At 46.7% G+C, this 24257-nt stretch overlaps 1 protein-coding gene across 4 annotated transcripts in view; it reads left to right on the top strand.

Moving 5' to 3' along the window:
* REXO2 (RNA exonuclease 2) overlaps nt 1-24257 on the top strand; it is a 261017-nt gene that overhangs the window by 226712 nt on the left and 10048 nt on the right. For 3 of the 4 annotated variants that reach the window (XM_069224928.1, XM_069224929.1, XM_069224930.1), the window contains one exon: nt 6912-6965. The exons of the other annotated variant lie outside the window; for it this stretch is intronic. In XM_069224928.1, coding sequence (XP_069081029.1) covers nt 6912-6965 — 54 coding nt within the window. The remainder of the gene's footprint in view (nt 1-6911; nt 6966-24257) is intronic. 4 annotated transcript variants of the gene reach the window in all.

Here is a 24257-nt window from a genome sequence, read left to right as displayed (position 1 = left end):
TCTCCGAAATATGGAGAATCATCTTTGTCTAAGACTGCTACAAAAACGTCATCGACTACATCACAATCAATGGCAGTTTTGTCGACAACGGTAGTCAACCCTTGTAGGAAAGTAGCCTCTTTCTAGCATGGCTACCCCCATTTTTGGCCTGCTTGTCAGTGTGTTTGACTGTGTCATCTGGGATCCTGCTAATCAGAACCCCAGTAGTTATACTCTCTTCCTTAAATTATGGTTATTGCATACTTGGAACCCATTATTTCACCCACGATTATCATACTGGTGCCCCCTTATAAGTCCCTGGTATATGGTATTTGGGTACCCAGGGCATTGGGGTTCCAGGGGATCCCTATAGGCCGCAGCGTATCTTTTGCCACCCAAAGGGAGCCCATGCAAAGGATTCTGCCATTGCAGCCAGCGTGGAAAGGTGCATGCACCCTTTCACTGCCATTTTCACTGCACCAGGTCACTTATAAGTCACCCCTATAACCTGCACTCCAGCCCTGAGGGCAGGGTGCAGAGTACCTTTTGTGTTAGGGCACCCCTGCACTAGGGGAGGCGCCCCCGCGACCCCCAGACTTCGTGAGTGTGGAGATGCCATTTTATGCGTGTACTGGACATAGATAGTTACCTATGTCAAGCTGCATAATGGTAACTCCGAACATAGGCATGTTTGGTAGCAAACATGTCGGAATCCTACCCCAAGGCTTTTGCAAGCATTGGTTGTATGATTCTGTGCACTCTGAGGACTCCTTAGAGGACCCCCAGTATTGCCATTCCAGCTTTCTGAAGTTTTCCAGGCAGCCGCAGCTGCTGCCACCTCTGAGACCGGTTTCTGCCTCCTGTTGCTTGAGCAGCTCAAGCCCAGGAAGGCAGAACAAAGGATTTCCTTTGGGAGAGGGGTGTTACACCCACTCCCTTTGAAAATAGGTGTTATAGGCCTGGGAGGGGTAGCGTCCCCAGGCCACTGGAAATGCTTTGATGGGTACATTTGGTGCCCTCCTTGCAAAATCTATTCTACACGGTTCAGGGAACCCCAGTCCCAGCTCTGTTGCGAAACTGGACAAAGGAAAGAGGAGTGACCACTCTCTTGTCCATCACCACCTCACGGATGGTGCTCAGAGCTACTCCAGAGTGTCCCTGGGTTTTGCTATCTTGGGTTCCAAGTTGCCAGGGAACTCTGGGAGCATCTGAGTGGCCAGTGCCAGTAGGTGATTTCAGAGCCCTCCCCTGATAGGTGCTTACCTGTTTAGCTCACCAATCCCATTTTCAGGGCTACTTAGGGTCTCTCTCTTGGGTGGTGCTTCAGATTCGGATTGTAAGACTCCAGCAAGAATCCTCTGCATCCTTCACTACACCTTCTGACTGAAGAAACTGCATCTGGACCCTCCAGGAACTCTACAACTGCAACAAAGAAGCAAAGACGACTTCTGCAGCATTGCATCTTCAGCTCCTGGCAGCAACTGCAACTGTTTCCCGGTCGTGCATCCTCAGAGGACAGCCAGTCTTCAGCCTGCACAACCAGAACAAAGGAATCTCCCTTGGAGTGAAGGAGTCACTCCCCTGCTTCAGCAGGCACCCCTCTGCAGCGACATCCAGTTGTGTGGGTCCCCTCTCCTGACGAAGTGCATGGATCCAGCATCACAGTGGTGGACTGAAGTGATTCTGACGGTCCTGACGTCCTACTGTCCAACTTTGGTAGAGGTAAGAGCTTGCCTCCCCATGCAAGACAGTACCCCCATGCACCTCGTGTTTTGCAGTTGCCAGCGCTTGTTGGCATCCTTCCACGAAGTTCTTCGTGCACCTTGCAGCTCTGGCCCCCAGCACTCCTTTGTGCAATGCACAGCTTCCTGTGTGGTTCTCAGCGGCGTGGGACCCTTTGTTGTACTGCTGCGCGGGCCTCCTTTTGCACCTTCTTTGTCCCCTTGCTGTGGGACTCCTGTGCATGCTGCCTGGTCTTCCGAGAGTCCTCTGAGTTGCTGAGAGCCCCCTTTGACTTCCCTTTCATGGTATAGTCCACCAGGTCCTGTCTGGTCCTGGGCAGCACCATTTTTCGCTAACCCTGAGCTTTGTGTGTGCCAAAGCTTGTTGGTGGAATCCAGCAACGCAAATCAGACTGCAGTCATCTATCTGGCATGGAACATCATCTGCACCAACTAGGAACCCGTATCAGTCTTCCTGGGTGCAGTATTGACTGTTGTTCTTCACTGGTTGCTCTACTTTTGCACCTTCATCTGGGTTAGCAGGGGCTGCTGTTCTCCCTGGACTCTTCAGTGCTTCTTGGACTTGGTCCCCTTCTTCCACAGGTCTTCAAGTCCAAGAGTCCATCGTTGGTGTCTTGCAGTTACTTCTGATTCTTGCATAATTTTCTTGCTTGTGTGCGCTAGGAAAGTTACTATGATTTACTCGTGCTTTCCTAAGCTCTGGGGTGGGGTATATTACTTACCTTTGGTGTTTTTCCTATACTCCCAGCGCCCCTCTACACACTACACTTGCCTAGGTGGGAAACCAGATTTTGCATTCCACTTTCTTAGTATATGGTTTGCGTTCCCCATAGGCCCATTTCTAACTATTGTGATTTTTCACTATTTGCACTGTTTTCTAACTGTTTTTACAGCTATTTCTGCAAACTAGTGTATATAATGTGTGTATTGCTTGCCTCCTAAGGGAGTATAGTCTATAGTATTTTTGGCATTTGTGTCACTAAAATAAAGTACCTTTATTTTTGTAACACTGAGTATTTTCTTCACACTACCCCTAGAGATCCTGGCTTCTAGACATTGTCTACATTTCACTAATAAGGGATGACTGGACCTGGTATAAGGTGTAAGTACCAAAGGTACCCACTACAAACCAGGCCAGCCTCCTACAACCCTTCCATATCGTCAGTGAGGATTCACCCACTGTCAAAGCTTCTGTCTATGACTACTCCAATGACATCATCGAACGCAACACCAAGAAAGGCACTGTCGACAGCGAAACCATCATTGCAGACAACGTCACTTCCAGACATTCTTATCGTCAACGGTACAGTCTATTATGATTATAAACCTGCCACAAGGACAATAACTCCAACACTAATGTCTAGTAAGGTCTCACCTTTTCCTCTATCACATCTGTTAGATATAGGGGAGTCCGATGAAGAGGGACCATTTGGGCCTGCGCACAGTCCATCTGATCGTTTGGTTAATTGTCAGGAAGATGATGACATTGTTGAAGATGAGCAATATTATCATCAATATTATGCTCCTCCGCCGGAGCGGCATTCCAAACAGCATGATTGTCATCATCAACAACGAAAGGAGGAAGTACAATTACCGGTCTCTGGTCCAGAATTTGCAAGCTATGTTGCAAGACTAGACAGATTTCCTGAAACAACAACTGAACAGCAGGTTCTATCACCTCAGCCAGCTGTACCTCTATGCCTCAGTATATTCCTCCACCTTTTACTCCCAGAATTACACCAGAACCAACTATAGCAGCACCACCAAGAGAGGGTCCCTCTTTATTGGATGACGAAAGGAAAGGAGAGATACAGGAGAATGGTACTCCACGGAATAAGTGGGATAACTATCTCATTCCCACACTGTTACCTCCACCACCACACCCATCAGACTCTCTCTACCCCAGTGAAAACAGATAACATTGGACAAATGGGTGTTAGACCTAGTCGCTTGGAGCCACACCCTTGAATTTATACAGTCCCCACCAAACAGCCCTCCAAGGGGGAACGCACCTCCCTCATCTTTCCTTACTGAAAAAGGAAGCCTTCACCATGCTTGCAAAGAAAGAAAGAAAGAAAACAGGGGATTTGCGGCCCATCCTGGTCTTAAGAAAACTGAACAAATTCTTATGCAAGCAATCCCGTTGGATGGTCACCCTCTCAGATATCCTGCACCTCCTCAACATTGGAGATTTCATGACGAGACTCTTATTTCCAGGATGCATACTTGCACTTCTCCATACATCCCAAACACAGAAAATATCTTCGGTTGTCTGTAGCCGGTACCCATTACCAATTCAAAGTCCTCCTATTCTGACTCAACTCAGCACCTTGCAGATTTACAAAGTGCCTGACACCAGTAGCAGTCGCTCTCAGGAACCAATGCCACCAAGTATTTTCCTACTTGGACTGGCTACTCAAGACCCCAACAGCTCACCAAGCATCCAAAACCACACAAGCTTGTCTCAAATTATTTCACAAACTGGGTCTTGCAGTCAATTTCCCAAAAATCATTTACTATTCCAAAGAAAAATGTTCGTGATCTCGCCTGGATACGATTCACTTCAAGGCTTTTTTTTATCCCAAGACAGACAACTCAAGCTAAGGGATCTGGCAGTCGAGCTTTCAAAAAGAGGGTCCGGTTCAGTTACCATGTACAACTTCTTGCAGGGCATGATGTCTTCTGCAATCAGTCTAGTACCTTTTGTGCAACTGAAAGTAAGACCACTTCAAGAAGAATTTCAGTAGCACTGGATCCAGATGGAGAGATTGTTTGACGACATTGCGACCATCGTTCCAAACATGAAGAAGGCCTTAGTGTAGTGGTACTAGGCTTCTCATTTATCACAGGGCCTGACATTTTGTCCTCATGTCCCTGAGTTTGTGATAACCACAGGTGTCTCTCTGCAGGGCTGCGATGGCCATCTGCAGGACCTACAAATTCAGGGAAAGTGGTCAACCCAAGTGAAAACCTTGCTTATCAACAGTCTGGAGTTGAAGGCCATCTTTCTCACTCAACAGGCTTTTCTTCTGAGCATAGCAGGCTCATCAGTGCTGGTTCGTACGGACAACACAACCAGCATGCATTATATAAACAAACAAGGAGACACACTATCATTAACACTCTACCAAGAGGCTCAGGATCTTTGGAATTGGCTCACTATTCACAACAAATTGCTGAGAGCTAAACATGTGTCCGGAGTCAGCAACACTTTAGCGGACACACAGCAGGACAGCACAGTTGTCACGAGTGTGAGATGGATTAAACACCGCTAAACAGGATATTTTTACGCTAGGGCACACCAGCATTGGATCTTTTTGCGACAGACAAGAACACCAAATGCTAATTCTGCGCTTGAGGAAATACCCTTTTGATAAGCTAGTCAGCGATTTATGCGTATGCTCCCCCCCCCGCACTCCCGCTCCCCCACCCTGCCCTTTCCTAATATACTGAAGGTTCTCAGGAAAATGAGAAGAGAGCACTGTCTCCTGATGGCCCAGGCAGCAATGGTTTACAGAACTCCTCCTGTTGTCAGAATACAATCCCATTCGCCTCCCACCTCTGCTAACATTGTTAACCATGAACAAGGGCCAGATTCTCCATCCAGATCCAACATCCCTCCACTTGTGTGCATGGTTCCTAAGTTCAGTGAATTTAAAGACCTAGGCATTCCTCAGTACTCTAGGGATAGCCTGTCTAAAGCAAGAGCCGAATCCACCCAAAAAAATGTACAGGTTAAAATGGAAAAGATTCTGTGTTTGGTGTCAACTGTCTAACCTGCATCCCTTGAAAACATCACTGGAACAGATTCTGCAATATCTCCTATTGCTTGCTAGATATTGAATGGTGCATGCATCTTTCAAGGCTCGCCTTGCAGCAGTATTGAGATACAGACGTTAATCTCACTCCCCTTCTCTTTGCTCTGCAAGAATAATTAAAAAATTCATGAAGGGATTCATCAGCTAGGAGAGTCAGTGAAATAAAAGCTTTCATCATGCAAAAACCATTCCTTCATTTCACCAACAACTATTTAAACTTAGGATAAATCCTAGATTCATTGCCAAGATGCCAACTAAATTTCAGCTTCATGAGCCCATCATACTACACACCTTTTTCCCCGGTTACACCTCCCCTCAGCTAAGCAATAGCTTCATGCTCTGGATGTAAAAAGGTGCCTTAAATTATGTTTGCATCTCAGCAGATACGCAAAACTGATCAACTTATTGTATCATATAGTCATCCACATCAACGGTATGCAGTCACAAAGGCTACGATTACAAGATGGATTTCCGCTGCCATCCAGTTTTGCCATTCTGAGGTGGGTAAACCACTTATAGCTAAAGCCAGAGCACACTCAACAAGGGCAGTACCCAGCTCGACTGCTCTTTTTGCAGATGTGCCATTTGAAAAGATTTGCCATGCTGCAACATGGATGAGCACCCATACGTTTACGCAGCACTCTGCCTAGAATCGGTGCACCAAGGCGGTGTAATGGCATCTGATCCAATAAGGTGAGCCTCTGTTTGAGGTTTTGTGTGTTCATGTTTAAGGGTATTTCCATGTCATACTCGGTTATAGGTTTCCCTGTCATTCCATTTCTAGAACATTAAGCTTAGACAGTGTAACTATATTGTATTGATTTCTTACCCACCATCCTCAAAGGATATTTATATTGCTTCAAAGCATACTTATAATAATAACAGCGTGCTATTCTGGTTCAAGCATGTGAATCTATGAAAGATCCAATACTGGAGAAGAAAATGAATTACTCCGGTGTAACTTGATTATTAGTACCTTTCATAGATTCACATGCGACCCATCCTCCGGCTCCCCTTATACCTCATATATAAAATCATTACACTTGTACTAGGAAAAACAAACCAGAGGGATGCATCCTCTCTTGGGAGTGTTCTCGAGGTTGCTGTCGCCCGATTGGTCATGGTTCAAGTTCGGTCCTTTTTAAAAAGAGGACATAGATATGTGAATAAAGCGACTGCTCATTGCCATCAGGGTCTATGGTAATGATACATACTGCTGTGTTATGGTACAGTGGCACTCCCACTTGACGGGTAATGATTCAAGCATGTGAATCTATGAAAGATACCAATACTGGAGAACTGAAGTTACAGATAAGTAACACTTTCTTTTTATGTAAACAGGAGTTATTTAAAACCTCATGGTCTATTACAGGCGCTGGTATCCTGACGATTATGAACATGCACCAAAGAAGAAAGCAACCCACAGGTCAGCATTGTCCTTTAACTGTAGTATTTCGCTATATCCTTCCATATTATCTATTTACTGCAGAAACAGTTTAAGGAGTACTACTGATGGAATGTTATCAGATTCTCTATGCACCACCAAGAACTGCTCAAAACAGAAGTCGTGTGTGTGTGTGTGTGTGTGTGTGTGTGTATTATAAAACAAAAATAGTGCATGAAGTAGGGAGTCCTGAATTAAAACCAGTGTTTCAGACAGTTACTCCCAGGGGGGACTCCTCCATTAGGGCGGAGGAGTGTCTCCCCCCCCCGTCAGCAGTTGCAGCTGCAAAACCTTTAAAAGGGGCGGGGCCAGGTGGGTGACTCGCAGAGCACGTCCCCCACCTCACAGCGCATGCATGTTTGGCTGGCCGTCTCTAGACGGCCAAACACACGTGCAGTAGGCTCTCTGCAGCCCAGCAACAGTGGCTGGGAATCCTGACTCTGCTCTGAGCAGCATCCGGATTGGCCGCAGGGCAGGCTGGGAGCCTGTGCATGTAGCAAGGAGACTGGAGTGCAGAGTGGAGCACGGCGTTAAGGTAAGTGTTTTTGGGAAGCCACCCTGCTGCTTGCCGTGAACTGCTCGTGGTTACTTCTTAGATGCATCTGCTCCACACACTATATTGTGATCAAGCCTCATGAGCCCCTTCTAATTGTAATATAGAAGACCACTAGGATAGCTTGCAGTACTTCCTGGAGTGATTGATATTTATGAAGGGAGGCAGTTGTGGAAGAGCTACGAGTGCACCTGAAGTTAAGTGTTTTTGTAGATAAATGTGAGTTTAAGAATAAGTTAATAAATTTCTCTTTACTTTACAACCTTAGGTGGTAACTCAGTTGTATTGGTTTTCCCAATACAGCCTACGCTCTGATGTTCTCTGGTTCATTCAAACCATTTGCCACTTTTTCACATGTGATGACTTTAGAACATACATTTTAACACCATTCTGTCCTTCGTATTGATGCAGGATACAGGAACACTGTCTTCCAAATTATCCATCCACCCACCCACCCATCCATTCATTCATTCACTCGTTTATTTTGCAGTGGTGAAGTTTTGTACCATTGACACCAGGGCCGGCTTTAGGCATAGGGGTGCCTCGTATGACCATGTTTGTTGGCTCACCCCAGTGACATTTTATCCAGGAATACCCTTCCTACTAATCTCCAGCAGTGTCCCCTCTTCTTCCTCCTCCCCTCCCCCCCCCAATGTCTCCAAAACCACTCACATGTATTTCTTGTTTATAGCGCTATCCATTACAGTGTAGGGTGTCAGAACACTTTACATCACACAAGCATTATTCAGAGACCATGAATAATACAAGTGTGTAAATTAGTATATAGGAAATGTTCAAGAGGACTACAAGGTGTACAAGTCACATGTCATCCATACTAATAGCCAGTATAATTTAAGAGTGCTTGGTGTGGAGAAGCACAAACTCCGTATTAAAAATATAACTGTGTTTGAGAGCTGGCTTTACTAATGAGAATATTTCTACCCAGTGAACACTTTCAAGCAGCATTAGAATAATGAATGTCTGGGGAAAAACAAAGTCCTACTCTAAACCTCGCAATTTACGTGCAGCTCATTGGTGCAGATTTGTAGCTGAATGTACTGTATAAGAATTGTAACTTCTAAACTAAGTAACAAAAGCATTGGTGGGGCGTGGCCAAGCAAAAGCGCTCCTAGTGAGCTCCCGTATCCCGGCTGCATCTATCCTGGGGTGCCTGAGGTGATTGGTGCTCCCTCCCAGTATTAAGGGACAGCTCCTCGAGTGTGTTGCTACGGTGCGGTCCCATTTTTTGAGGCTGTGACGTCCTGATTGGGACTGCGTCTGTGGGCCTTTGAGTCAGGCGGGGGCTGGGGCTGCCCATTCCTGGCCTTGTGCACAGCATTTGGGGTTGAGTCCTCCTTCTACGTGGCGCCCGGGTGGCATTTGGTGGGCCTGTGCTGTACGTTAGGGCGCACAAAATGGACGGCGTGAGTCGGTGCTGACAGGCATGCCCTTGGACTGGCATTTTGCCTGGGAGCCGGAGTTTGGTGGACCCTTGGTCGGGCGGCAGACTGCCTGTGTGGCAGCAAGAAGGAGGGAGCCGAGATAGGCCTGAGGAACTGCCACACGACTTGGTGAGGGCTGGCCATTGCATGGATCGCGGCGGAGGAGGATTCTGGGAAAACGGCCAGGGACTGGAGTTGGGCTTTCTGAGACCGGTGACATTGGGCTTGCCGGGAGGAGGCCCTGGGGGGTGCCAGATTCTCCCGATTCCGAGGTGGTCCGCCGGGAGACGGCGTACAGCGGCACCTTGAAGCTGGAGGAGTAGTGGATCCTGAACCTTTGGTGACTTGAATCCGGGCACTTTTGCCTCTTCCTTGAGTCAGTCGAGACAGGGACACAGTTTGGCTCCTGGGCAGCGGCGGCACTGGCGGACGGAAATCGTCACAAGTTAACTCCATGGAGCAATATAACACTCTGATTCCCTTACCACAGCGCCAGACCCGATTTTGGGGGGTGGGGGGACCGGAGATGGCCTGAGTGAGCCAGCAAATTCCGAGGAGCCATCACGAGCAGAGATTCTTGCAGCTATTCAAGGTTCTATGGTGGCCCTCGAAGGAAAAAGAGACGGTGGTAGTTGAGGTCAACCTTCTACGGGCGGACCTCAGGAAGGTGTCTGGCAAAGTCAGAGTAGCGGAGGGCTCCATCTTGGAGCGGCAAACGGAGGTGTGGGTCCTGCGCAAACAGATGGTGCAGGTCTCAGCGGAATAACATCCGATTGCTGGGATTCCCAGAGCGGTCCATAGCTGTAACTTTCGTGGAGAGCTGGATCAGAGATGTGCTGCAGCCGGTCGGGCTGTGCAGGGTGTTTGTGGTGGAATGTGCTCATAGGGCCCTTATTGCACTTCCCTGGCGCACCGCCGAGGGCTATCATTGCCCGTCTTTTGAACTACAAAGACTGTGTCCTGCGGGCAGCCCACAAATCTGACAGGGCGGTATTTGAAAACTGCAAATTCTCCATTTATCCTGATTACACGAACAAGGTACAGAGCTCCCGTAAGGGGTTCCCGGAGGTGAAAGCGCAGTTACTCCAGTATTGGAACTTTCATAGATTCACATGTTTGAATCCTTCCCCGTCATCGAGATGGGAGCCCCCAGTACATCAAAACAGCTATACATACAGGCTACTGCAATGAAAAAAGGCCTAAAGGCTTTCTCTTTAGTAGCCTATCCGTATCACTTTTATGAGTAAAAAGGACCAAAGCAAGGCCCAGCCAATCAGGCTTCCCCTCCCTCTAGAATCCTCCTGAGGAGCTCCCTTCCCTCAGATTTTCTACCGCACATCGTGCTAGGGAGTCTCAATGGAGTTCTGCTCAGTCAACATGTCTGATAAAGAGAAGAAAAGCCTTTTCAGAGCCTGTAAGACCTGTGGGAAGAAAAGGATTGATTTTGAAGAACCACATAAGGACTGTATTTATTACCTCTACCCTGACCATGTGGCCAAAGACTGCAAAGTTTGCAGGACCTTTTCTAACAAAACCCTCAGACAGGGAGGGTAGGCTACTAATTTGGCTCCAGAAGTTGAAGTCCAGATCTGATCCAGTGTCTGGTTCTGACCGTGTGGAATCTACAACTTCCTCCAGAAAACTAAACAAAAGAGGCAGATCTCATCAACCCCACTCAGAAGAGCTTCCAAAAAAGGCTCACAAAAAGACCAAACGGGTGTCCTCTAGAGCTGAAAGTCCTTCCAGTTCTCCTCACAGGAGTTCTGTTTCTTCTAAAAGACACTCTAAAGAAAGATCTCTCTCCTCAGAGTGCAGTAAAAGAGCCTTTTCTGAGCCTCCAACACCGCCTCCTGTGGTGAAACATGTCTTTAAGAGGCCATCCGAAAAATGTACGAGGAAGACAGTCGACGAGAGCACCGTCAACAGCGGTGTTTAAAGGTGTCTTTACAGCTTCGTTGTTGACTGCTACGTCTACAGTCTCTACAACGGAGTCTTCCTCATCGACGTTCGTCTCGACGACGTCCTCGTCAACGGCGTTTATGGTTACCTCACCCATCGCCTCTCCTTCGATGCTACCGCCGGTGAGACCTTCGACGTTGACTCTGCTGTCATCGGGTTCCTCGTCTGAGAATTTATCCAGCGATATCTCCGTCGGTGCTCCCGCCAAACATGCTCATACCGTCGACATTGCCGTCGACGAGGGTTAAAGCACATAAGAAGTCTGATTTCCTTTCGCCATTGGTGGCATATCCAAGTAGGGTTTCAGCCTTGGTATCTATGCATTTACTAGAACAAGAGGACTCCGATGATTGACCTTTTGGGGTTGCTCATAGCCCATCAGAACTACATGTCAAGTGGCAGGATCTAAAGGAAGACACCCATCATGATCTGCACTCTTATTACCCGCAAGCACACCAGTATCCCTATTAGGAGCAGGTGGTTTCCTTGCCAGGATTGCTCTGATCTGCAACTCATGTTGGATGACTACACAAGGCGGTTTCCACCAGCTGGCTTGGAAGTTCAGCAGCCTTCTGTTGCGCCCTCTGTGCCTTCTACTCCGGTCCATCTAGAGATCCAGCCATCACATGTACTGCCACAGACACCAATTTCCATCCTTACGCAGGATTTGTCCTCTTCTGATGATGATGACAGAGAGGAGGGAGAATTACCAGATGCAATAACAGAGTGGGATGACTATCAAATTCCTACTCCGTCCTCTCCCTCTCTGGTTCCTGTGGATTCCCCTCCTGGTGATATCGGTGGTTTCCCCAACTTGCTTGAAAGAGCTGCGAAAAGGTTTGAGTTGCCCATGCCCACGATGCAGATGGACTGCTTTTTGTATGATTTTAAGGAACCATTTCAGAAGAGTTTAAAATCTATGCCGCTTGTGGACTATATCTGGAATGAGGTCATTAAAGTTATGAAGAACCCAGCCACAGTCACTCCGGTTCTACTTCGCCTTGACAAAAAGTATAAGGTGCCTGAAGACTCTCCGGCCTGCCTCACAGGCCATCCCAGACCCGACTCAGTTATTGCCCAGGTGGCACAGCGCAGATCTAGGAACCCTTCAGCACACATCTCTGCCCCACCGGACAAGGAGGGTAGGAGATTAGATAATATAGGAAAACGCTTCTCTTTAATGGCTTCGCTTATTATAAGGGCTTCTAACTCTCTGGCTATCATAGGCAGATATGACAGACAGCTATGGGCTGACATTGCGCCCTATTTGGATCAACTGCCAGAAGACTCTAAATTAGAAGCCAAGAAAGTCTTGCAGGATGGAGAGAGGTCTTCTGCAGAAATCATAGACTGTGCTATGGACATCGCCACCACATCTTTCCGTCAGATGGCAGGTACTGCGGTTCTCAGAAGGCAGGGTTGGCTTCGAGCGACTTCATTTAGACCCGAAGTCCAGAACAAAATTCTTGACCTCCCTTTTGATGGTGAAGCCCTTTTCAGGAAGCACTTTGATGATGCGCTTCAGTCAATCAGGGGACACACTGACACAGCCAGATCCCTTGTCACCCTGCAGTTTAAAAGACCGCCTTTTCTAGGAGCTAGAGGCTGAAGCTACTCATCATACAGACCAGGTTTTCAGCAGTATAGATACCCATCTGTCTCTGCGGCGGCCCATTCCTTTCATCCTCAGTTTCAACAAAGAATGCATCCACAGGCCGCTTATTCGAGAGCTTCCCAGAGAGGAAAGGCCGGAAGACAACCAAAAGATACAGGCCGTAGACAATGACTTGCTATCTTCTCCGGCTGCGAATCTTCCCTTGGGCTCAAGACTAGGGGGAAGGATTTCCCTCTACTTTCACAATTTGGTGGAAGATGACATCAGACCAATTGGTCCAAAATCTCATCAGTTTGGCCATACCCTTGAGTTCCTGCACTACCCCTCCTACAAATCCTCCCCTTCCTCAAAAGGTGAATCTGCTCAAGCAGGAGGTCGAGTCCATGCTTCTCAAGGGAGCTATAGAAAGGTTCCACATCAGGAGAAAGGAAAGGGTTACTACTCCCAATTCTTCCTAGTTCGAAAAAAGCAGAAAAGTTGGCGTCCGATTCTAGACCTCAGGGATCTCAACACTTATCTAAAAAAAACAATCATTCCGTCTGATCACCCTATCAGACATTCTGTCCCTTCTAAATTCGGGGGATTACATGGCCACCCTCTATTTTCAGGACACATTTCCATATCCCTATTCATCCCTCCCGCAGAAGGTATCTCAGATTTGCAGTAGCCGGAGACCATTTCCAGTTTAAAGTCTTGCCCCTCGGCCTGAAGTCGGCCGCCAGGATCTTCACCAAATGCTTGGCTCCAGTGGCAGCTTTCCTCAGAAGACAGAACCATCAAATCTTCCTGTATGTAGACGATTGGCTGGTCAAAGCCAGATCCAGATCTCAGTCGCAGAAGTCCACGAGAGCTTGTATCGAGCTGTTCACGAGCCTGGGCCTAACTGTCAATCGCGAAAAGTCAGCATTCCAACCCTTAAAGAGGAGAACTTTTTAGGGGCAGTACTGTGCACTGCCACCAACAATGCAGCCCCTATAGAGAACAGACTGAGAAAGCTCGTATCCCTCGCGAGGCGTTTACAAACAAAGTACGTTTCAATTCGCCTCTTCAAGTCCCTGTTAGGGATGATGTCCTCCTGCATTCCTCTGGTGCCTTTCTGTCTAAAAATGAGGCCCCTACAGGAGCAGTTAGATCTTCAATGGACACAATCCATAGTGTCTTTCGACAATATCCTCAGGATAACAAAACCCATGATACCATCTCTAGCTTGGTGGACTCAGGAGTCTCACTTAGCGAAGGGGCTTTTTTTCTTCCCCAGCAAGCATGTTGGGTGATTAACTACAGACACTTCTCTCGAGGGATGGGGTGCTTTCCTCCAGCACCTACAAGTCAGGGGCAAATGGAAGCCACATCAGATGGTCTTTCACATCAATTATCTCGAATTGAAGGCTGTTCGACTAGCGCTTTGCGCTTTTCTTCCAAAAATCAGAGGTTCCTCAGTTCTCATCCGGACGGACAACACGACAATGCATTATATCAACAAGCATGGAATGGTCTATGAGCCACAAAGTAAACCTTCGAGCGGAACATGTCCCAGGCGTACAGAACATCATTGTGGATTCCCTGAGCAGATCACGGTTGTCCAATCACGAATGGGAATTGGACCAAGGAGTCTTGAATCAAGTCTTTTCCCAATTGGGGGAAAACAGAGTCTGGATCTCTTCACCACCCTGCAGTATGCGAAATGCGGTTTTTTCGCAAGTCTGGATCTACATCGGGGCTCTTGGGGGAATGCGTTTTCCATGGCATGGTCAGGAATTTATGCTTGCGCTTTTCCTCCCATTCCCCTGATTCCAAGAGTTCTGGTGAAGATCAAGATCGAACGCTGCAAGCTCCTTCTGATTGCTAAGGCATAGCCTTGTCAGTTTTTTTTATTTTTATATATATATATAATTCCTTCACCTCTCGCAGAGCCGCAGCATCCCTCTACCAGGTAAGCCATCCCTGCTTATGATAAACGAGGGCCAAGTTTGCCACCCGGATCCGGCTTCACTTCACTTGACAGCCTGGCTCCTGAACACCATGAGTTTGCGCATCTAGATATACCTTCGGATTGCAGAGCCATCCTTGCCAGAGCTGCAGCTGAGTACCAACAAAAGGTAATCGTCTAAAGTGGAAGCGATTTTGCTCTTGGTGTGCTCAGGTTCAAGTACATCCCTTTTCTTCATCACCGCAGCAGATACTACCTTATCTTCTACTCCTGGCCAGATCGGGTTTGGCTGTTTCTTGGATTAAGGTCCACCTAGCAATGATTTCCTGTTATAGGTGTTTGGAGAACATGCCTCCTCTGTGGTCGGCGAGAGTCATAAAACTGTTTCTTAGGGGTATATTCAGGTCCTTTCCTCCAGTACGGCCTCCACCTCCGTCATGGCACCTTTTATTTTGGTCCTCTCTCAGTTAATGAAACCACTGTTTGAGCCAATCCACAAAGCGGACATGAAATTCCTATCCTGGAAAGTCTCTCTCTCTCCTTCTCACTCATCTCAGCTAGAAGAGTAAGTGAAATACAGGCATTCACTATCCAGGATCCTTTCTTACAATTCAAAAGGGATAGAGTAATTTTGCGAACAAATCCAAAATTCATACCTAAGGTCCCGTTGGATTTTCATATAAACCAACCGGTGATACTGAAAACATACTTTCCTAATCCATAGACGCCAGCAGAGCAGGCTCTACATTCTTTGGATGTTCAGAGGTGCCTGAAGTTTTATCTGGACAGGTCCTAAACAGTTTAGGCAATCTAACCAACTTTTCGTGGCATTCAGTGCTCCACGTAAGGGACCACTAAGCAGGGAATTGCGAGGTGGATAGCCTCTGCTATTAACTATTGTCATACAGCGGCAGGTAAACCTTTGCAGAATCCAGCGTGTGCACATTCTACAAGGAAAATGGCTGCATCCATGGCACTTTTTGCAGCAGTGCCCATTCAGGACATCTGCAGGTCAGCCACGTGGAAGTTTGTGCATATTTTCGCTAAGCATTACTGTTTGGCGGAAACTCCGCAAGGTGATATGGCGGTAGGACAAGTGATGTTACGACATCTTTTCCAGTAACAGTGAGCTGTTGTAAATTCTTCATTCCTTTTTCCCGGCAGCCCAGTTTAATTTGCGCACATTGCATAGGTTTGTTTCTTCCTTTACGGCTCTCAAATTCCTTGTTTTACCTGCTTAGGGTAACGTTCTATTATCTTTATTGTTTATCTAATATGATATTCTTTCCTACGTAATCTTTCTTTAAAGATTTTGCTGATATCTGTATGTTCCAAATTGTGTGTGTGTGTGTGTGTGTGTGTGTGTGTGTGTATGTATATGTGTATATATATATATGTGTATGTGTGTGTATATATATATATATATATATATATATGTGTGTGTGTGTGTGTGTTCGATGGCATGTGTAGCTGCAGATACACATGCTGTGCACAGTCCACCGTCTGGTGTTGGGCTCGTAGTGTTACAAGTTGTTTTTCTTCGAAGAAGTCTTTTCGAGTCACGAGACCGAGGAACTTCTCCTACTTAGATTCCATTGCGCATGGGCGTCGACTCCATCTTAGATTGTTTTTTTTCCGCCATCGGGTTCGGACGTGTTCCTTTTCGCTCCGTGTTTCGGGTCGGAAAGTTAGTTAGAATCTTGGAAAAAAACTTCGGTATTGTTTGCGTTCGGTATCGGGTTAGTTAGAACAAATCGACACCGAATTTTGAAGAGCTCCTTTGGCCCTTCGGGGTTTTTTCGATCCCCCGTCGGGGCCTGGTCGGCCCGGCCACATGCGACTTCAAGGCTCATGGAACGGACCCCATTCCGTTTCTGCCCAAAATGCCATCACAAGTATCCGTATACGGATCACCATCTGGTCTGTAACTTGTGCTTGTCCCCCGAGCACAAGGAGGATACTTGTGAAGCCTGTCGAGCGTTTCGGTCGAGGAAGACGCTGAGAGACCGAAGAGCCAGGAGACTACAAATGGCGTCCACGCCGACAGGTCAAGATCGTTTCGAGGAGGAAGAAGAAGCTTTCTCCATCCGCGAGTCGGATTCGGAAGAACTCGACGCCGAAGAAACAACCAAAACCGTGAGTAAGACGTCGAAAATCAAGACTCACGAGAAGTCTACAAAAGCCCAGGGGACGCCACCGCCAACAGGCCATGGCTTAACCCGAAAAATAGGTGACCCATCCAAGGCACCGAAAAAGGGCATGTTGGTGTCGAAGTCATCCGACTCCGGTCGAGATACCGCCACACAGCAACCTCGGAGCCGAGACGGCGGCTCAGAGAAACTTCGGCACAGAGACAGTGGCACCGAAGAATTTCGGCACCGAGACACGCCGAAAACAAAGAAGGTTTCTTCGGAGCCTAAAAAGACTTCCGAAAAGGTTTCGGTTCCGAAACAGCCAGCCTCTGAGCCGAAAACTAGTTCCTATACAGAGGAACAAGGACTAACCTCCCAATTACATCGATTTGGAGAGGAGCTTCAATCTGCAGAGCCTGACTACACACAAAGAAGGCTTCATATTCATGAGGACACAGGGAAGATAACCACTCTTCCCCCAATCAAAATAAAAAGGAAACTTGCCTTTCAACAAAAGGACAAGCAACCACAGGCAAAGGTGGCAAAGAAAACAAACCCACCACCGTCTCCACCACCATCTCCACCACCATCAATACATGCATCACCAGCAACAACTCCACCACTGATGCACTCACCAGCTCATACCACAATGAGTCAGGATGATCCCGATGCATGGGACCTCTACGATGCTCCAGTGTCTGACAATAGCCCAGACTCTTATCCTACAAAACCGTCACCACCTGAGGACAGTACATCCTATACACAGGTGGTCGCAAGGGCAGCCGAGTTTCACAATGTGTCCTTACATTCGGAACCAATTGAGGATGACTTTCTCTTTAACACCCTATCCTCCACCCGTAGCCAATATCAAAGCCTTCCCATGCTCCCAGGAATGCTAAGACATTCAAAACCAATATTTCAGGATCCAGTTAAAGGCAGAGCCGTAACTCCAAGGGTGGAGAAAAAATATAAGCCACCGCCCACTGATCCAATATATATTACAACACAACTAACACCAGACTCAGTAATTGTGGGGGCAGCTCGTAAGAGAGCCAACTCTCATACCTCAGGCGACGCACCACCTCCAGACGAGGAGAGCCGCAAATTTAATGCTGCGGGAAAAAGGGTTGCAGCACAAGCAGCAAATCAGTGGCGTATTGCCAATTCACAAGCACTTTTGGCAAGATACGACAGGGCTCATTGGGATGAAATGCAACATTTCATTGAACACTTACCCAAGGAGTTCCAAAAAAGAGCGCAACAGGTGGTGGAAGAGGGACAAAGTATCTCAAATAATCAGATACGGTCTTCCATGGATGCAGCAGACACAGCTGCAAGGACAATAAACACTGCAGTCACAATTCGAAGGCACGCATGGCTGCGCACTTCTGGGTTCAAACCGGAAATCCAGCAGGCTGTGCTCAATATGCCGTTTAATGAACAGCAATTGTTTGGGCCGGAGGTAGACACTGCCATCGAAAAACTCAAGAACGACACCGATACAGCCAAAGCCATGGGCGCACTCTACTCCCCGCAGAGCAGAGGCACATTTCAGAAAACACCTTTTAGGGGAGGGTTTCGAGGTCAACCCACAGAAACCACAACCTCACAAACAAGGCCTACCTACCAGGGTCAATACCAGAGGGGAGGTTTTCGGGGGCAATTTAGAGGGGGCCAATTCCCAAAAAACCGAGGGAAATTCCAAGGCCCCAAAACCCCTCAAAATAAACAGTGACTCACAGGTCACACACCCCCATCACATAACACCTGTGGGGGGAAGACTAAGCCAATTTTACAAACTTTGGGAGGAAATAACAACAGACACTTGGGTCTTAGCAATTATCCAGCATTGTTATTGCATAGAATTTCGCCAATTCCCTCCAAACGTCCCACCGAAAACACACAATCTGTCAAAACAACATATAGATCTACTAGGACTAGAAGTACAAGCATTGCTACAAAAGGACGCAATAGAATTAGTACCAGCTCAACAAAAAAACACAGGAGTTTACTCACTGTACTTTCTAATACCCAAAAAGGACGAAACTCTGAGACCAATACTAGATCTCAGAACACTAAATACCTACATAAAATCTTTCACATGGATAACACTTTCACATGGTCACGTTACAAGACGTAATACCACTGCTCAAACAGCAAGACTACATGACAACATTAGATCTAAAAGATGTGTATTTCCATATACCAATACATCCCTCACACAGGAAATACCTAAGGTTCGTATTCCAACGAATACATTACCAATTCAAAGTGTTGCCATTCGGAATAACAACTGCGCCAAGAGTTTTTACAAAATGCCTGGCAGTAGTAGCTGCACATATCAGAAGGCAGCAAATACATGTGTTCCCGTACTTAGACGACTGGCTAATCAAAACCAACACGCTAAAACAGAGTTCACAGCACACAAAATATGTCATACAAACCCTTCACAGGCTAGGTTTCTCCATCAACTACGCGAAGTCACACCTTCAGCCGTGTCAAACGCAGCAATACTTAGGAGCGACAGTCAACACAGCAAAAGGAATTGCCACTCCAAGTCCACAACGGGTTCAAACATTTCACAAAGTGATACAGGCCATGTATCCAACACAAAAGATACAAGTCAGAATGGTAATGAAACTACTAGGCATGATGTCTTCATGCATAGCCATTGTCCCAAACGCAAGATTGCACATGCGGCCCTTACAACAGTGCCTAGCATCACAATGGTCACAAGGTCAACTTCTAGATCTGGTGTTGATAGACCGCCAAACATACATCTCGCTTCTATGGTGGAACAGTACAAATTTAAACCAAGGGTGGCCTTTCCAAGACCCAGTGCCACAATACGTTATAACAACAGATGCTTCCATGACCGGGTGGGGAGCACACCTCAATCAACACAGCATCCAAGGACAATGGGACATACATCAGAGACAATTTCACATAAATCACTTGGAAATGTTAGCAGTATTTCTAGCGCTGAAAGCATTTCAACCCATAATAACCCAAAAATACATTCTTGTCAAAACAGACAACATGACAACAATGTATTATCTAAACAAACAAGGAGGGACACACTCAACACAGTTGTGCCTCCTAACACAGAAAATATGGCATTGGGCGATTCACAACCACATTCGCCTAATAGCACAATTTATTCCAGGAATTCAGAATCAGTTAGCAGACAATCTCTCACGGGATCACCAACAGATCCACGAATGGGAAATTCACCCCCAAATACTGAACAATTACTTTCAAATTTGGGGAACACCTAAAATAGATCTATTTGCAACAAAGGAAAACTCAAAATGCCAAAACTTCGCATCCAGATACCCACAAGATCAATCCCAAGGCAATGCTCTATGGATGAACTGGTCCGGGATCTTTGCATACGCTTTTCCCCCTCTCCCTCTCCTTCCATATGTAGTAAACAGGTTGAGTCAAAACAAACTCAAACTCCTACTAATAGCACCAACATGGGCAAGGCAACCTTGGTACACGACACTACTAGACCTGTCAGTAGTACCTCATGTCAAACTACCCAACAAACCAGATCTGTTAACACAACACAAACAGATCAGACATCCAAATCCAGCATCTTTGAATCTAGCAATTTGGCTCCTGAAATCCTAGAATTCGGACACTTTCACCTCACACAGGAATGTATGGAGGTCATAAAACAAGCTAGGAAGCCTACGACTAGACACTGCTACGCAAACAAGTGGAAAAGATTTGTGTATTACTGCCAAAATAATCAAATTCAGCCATTAACCGCATCTCCAAAAGATATAGTTGGATATTTACTACATTTGCAAAAATCAAATCTAGCTTTCTCTTCCATAAAAATACATCTCACCGCAATATCAGCTTACCTACAAATTACTCATTCAACTTCACTATTTAGAATACCAGTCATTAAAGCGTTTATGGAAGGCTTAAAAAGAATCATACCACCAAGGACACCACCTGTTCCTTCATGGAACCTCAACATTGTCTTAACAAGACTCATGGGTCCACCTTTCGAGCCCATGCATTCTTGTGAAATGCAATACTTAACGTGGAAAGTTGCATTTTTGATTGCCATCACATCTCTAAGAAAAGTGAGCGAGATTCAAGCATTTACCATACAAGAACCATTTATTCAAATACATAAAAATAAAGTAGTTCTAAGAACAAATCCAAAATTTTTACCAAAGGTTATCTCACCGTTCCACTTAAATCAAACAGTAGAATTACCAGTGTTCTTCCCACAACCAGATTCTGTAGCTGAAAGAGCACTACATACATTAGACATCAAAAGAGCACTAATGTACTACATTGACAGAATGAAACTAATTAGAATAACAAAACAACTATTTATTGCTTTTCAAAAACCTCATACAGGAAATCCTATTTCAAAACAAGGCATTGCTAGGTGGATAGTTAAGTGTATTCAAACCTGCTATCTTAAAGCAAAAAGAGAGCTGCCTATTACACCAAAGGCACACTCAACCAGAAAGAAAGGGGCTACCATGGCCTTTCTAGGAAATATTCCAATGAAGAAATATGTAAGGCAGCAACATGGTCTACGCCTCATACATTTACCAAGCACTACTGTGTAGATGTGTTAACAACACAACAAGCCACAGTAGGTCAGGCTGTACTAAGAACATTATTTCAAACTACTTCAACTCCTACAGGCTGAACCACCGCTTTTGGGGAGATAACTGCTTACTAGTCGGTGCACAGCATGTGTATCTGCAGCTACACATGCCATCGAACGGAAAATGTCACTTACCCAGTGTACATCTGTTCGTGGCATGAGTCGCTGCAGATTCACATGCGCCCACCCGCCTCCCCGGGAGCCTGTAGCCGTTTAGAAGTAGATCTTGAACATTTGTACATTTGTAAATATATTACTTTAACCTTTATTATGTACATACGTATTCATTCCATTGCATGGGCACTATTACTAATATACACAACTCCTACCTCACCCTCTGCGGGGAAAACAATCTAAGATTGAGTCGACGCCCATGCGCAATGGAATCTAAGTAGGAGGAGTCCCTCGGTCTCGTGACTCAAATACTTCTTCGAAGAAAAACAACTTGTAACACTCCGAGCCCAACACCAGACGGCGGACTGTGCACAGCATGTGAATCTGCAGCGACTCATGCCACGAACAGATGTACACTGGGTAAGTGACATTTTCCGTATGTGTGTGTGTATATGTGTGTGTGTGTATATATATATATATATATATATATGAGTGTGTGTGTGTGTGTTCGATGGCATGTGTAGCTGCAGATACACATGCTATGCACAAACCCGCCATCTGGTGTTGGGCTCGGAGTGTTACAAGTTGTTTTTCTTCGAAGAAGTCTTTTTTCGAGTCACAAGACCGTGGGACTCCTCCCATTTCGACTCCATTGCGCATGGGCGTCGACTCCATCTTAGATTGTTTTTTTTCCGCCATCGGGTTCGGACGTGTTCCTTTTCGCTCCGTGTTTAGGGTCGGAAAGTTAGTTAGAATCTCGGAAAAATCGTCGGTATTGTTTGCGTTCGGTATCGGGTTAGTTACAACAGATCGACACCGAATTAAGAAGAGCTCCGGTGGCCCTTCGGGGTTTTTTCGATCCCCGTCGGGGCCTGGTCGGCCCGGCCACGTGTCTCTTCAAGGCTGATGGAACAGACCCCATTCCGCTTCTGTCCAAAATGCCATAACAAGTATCCATATACAGATCAACACCTGATCTGTAACTTGTGTTTGTCACCAGAACACAAGGAGGATACTTGTGAGGCCTGTCGAGCGTTTCGGTCCAGGAAGACACTCAGGGACCGAAGAGCAAGAAGACTGCAAATGGCGTCGGCGCCGACAGGACAAGGGCGTTTCGAGGAGGAGGAAGAAACGTTCTCCATCCAGGATTCGGACTCTGAGGAGATCGATCCTGAGGAAACGCCGAAAACCGGGAGTAAGACGTCGAAACAAAGAACTCACAAAAAGACTGCCAAAGCCCAGGGGACGCCACCGCCAACAGGCCATGGCTTAACCCGAAAAATAGGTGACGGTTCATCGGCACCGAAAAAGGGCGAGCTGGTGTCGAAGTCATCCGACTCCGGTCGAGATACAGGCACGCAGCAATCTCTGGCCCGAGAGAGTGGCTCCGAAAAGATTCGGCATCGAGACAGCGGCAGCGAAATGGGTCGGCACCGAGAGGGCACTACGCCGAAAGCTAAAAAGATTTTGTCGGAGCCGAAAAAAGCAGCCGAAAAGGTTTCGGTACTGAAACATCCGGCCTCCGAACCGAAAATTAGTTCCTATTCAGAGGAACAAGGACTGTCCTCGCAAATGAAGACACACAGATTTGAACAAGAATTAGAGACAATAGAGCCAGATCACACGCAAAGGCGTCTCTTTATTCAGAAAGATACAGGGAAGATCAGCACTCTTCCTCCAATCAGAATGAAACGAAAACTTGCCTTCCAGGACAAGGACAAACAGCCACAAGCAAAAGTGGCAAAACAAGTAACACCACCACCATCCCCACATCACTCTCCACAACTATCATCGGTAGCCACTCCACCAATGATTCAATCCCCAACACATACGGGGATGAGTCAAGATGACCCTGACGCATGGGACCTCTACGACGCACCAGTGTCAGATAATAATCCTCAATGCTATCCAGCGAGACCCTCGCCACCAGAGGATAGTACAGGCTACGTTCAAGTGGTATCAAGGGCAGCAGCATTTCACAATGTCAGCCTTCACTCAGAACCCATTGAAGAAGACTTCCTTTTTAATACAATGTCGTCTACGCACAGTCAATATCAAAGTCTGCCGATGTTGCCCGGAATGCTAAAACACTCCAAACAAGTGTTTGAGGAGCCTGTCAAAGGGAGAGCCATTACTCCAAGGGTAGATAAAAAATACAAACCGCCACCAACAGACCCAGTGTACATCACACAACAGCTATCACCAGACTCTGTTGTAGTTGGAGCAGCGCACAAAAGAGCCAACTCTCATACTTCAGGAGACGCGCCACCTCCAGATAAAGAGTAGAAAATTCGACGCAGCAGGCAAAAGGGTGGCGGCACAGGCAGCAAACCAGTGGCGTATTGCAAATTTGCAAGCTTTGCTAGCCAGATATGATAGGGCCCATTGGGACGAGATGCAACACCTTATTGAACACTTACCAAAAGTGTTCCAAAAAAGAGCGCAGCAAGTGGTAGAAGAGGGACAAAATATCTCCAATAATCAAATTCGATCAGCAATGGATGCTGCAGACACAGCTGCTAGAACTGTCAACACAGCAGTAACTAAGGAGGCATGCATGGCTGCGTACATCCGGATTTAAACCAGAGATACAGCAAGCTGTGCTGAATATGCCCTTCAACGGACAGCAGTTGTTTGGGCCGGAAGTGGACACTGCAATAGAAAAACTTAGACACTGACACGGCCAAAGCCATGGGCGCACTCTACTCCCCGCAGAGCAGAGGCACATTTCAAGGGGGGTTTCGAGGGCAAACCACAGAAGCCACAACCTCACAAACAAAGCCCACTTACCAGAGCCAGTATCAGCGGGGAGGTTTTCGGGGACAATATAGAGGAGGACAGTTTCAAAGAAACAGAGGAAAGTTCCAAAGTCCCAAAACTCCTC

This window comes from Pleurodeles waltl, chromosome 3_1 (assembly GCF_031143425.1).
Source record: "Pleurodeles waltl isolate 20211129_DDA chromosome 3_1, aPleWal1.hap1.20221129, whole genome shotgun sequence".
Taxonomy (NCBI): domain Eukaryota; kingdom Metazoa; phylum Chordata; class Amphibia; order Caudata; family Salamandridae; genus Pleurodeles; species Pleurodeles waltl.
The sequence above is the reverse complement of the archived record's forward strand: the minus strand, read 5'-3'. Positions and strand labels throughout refer to the sequence as shown.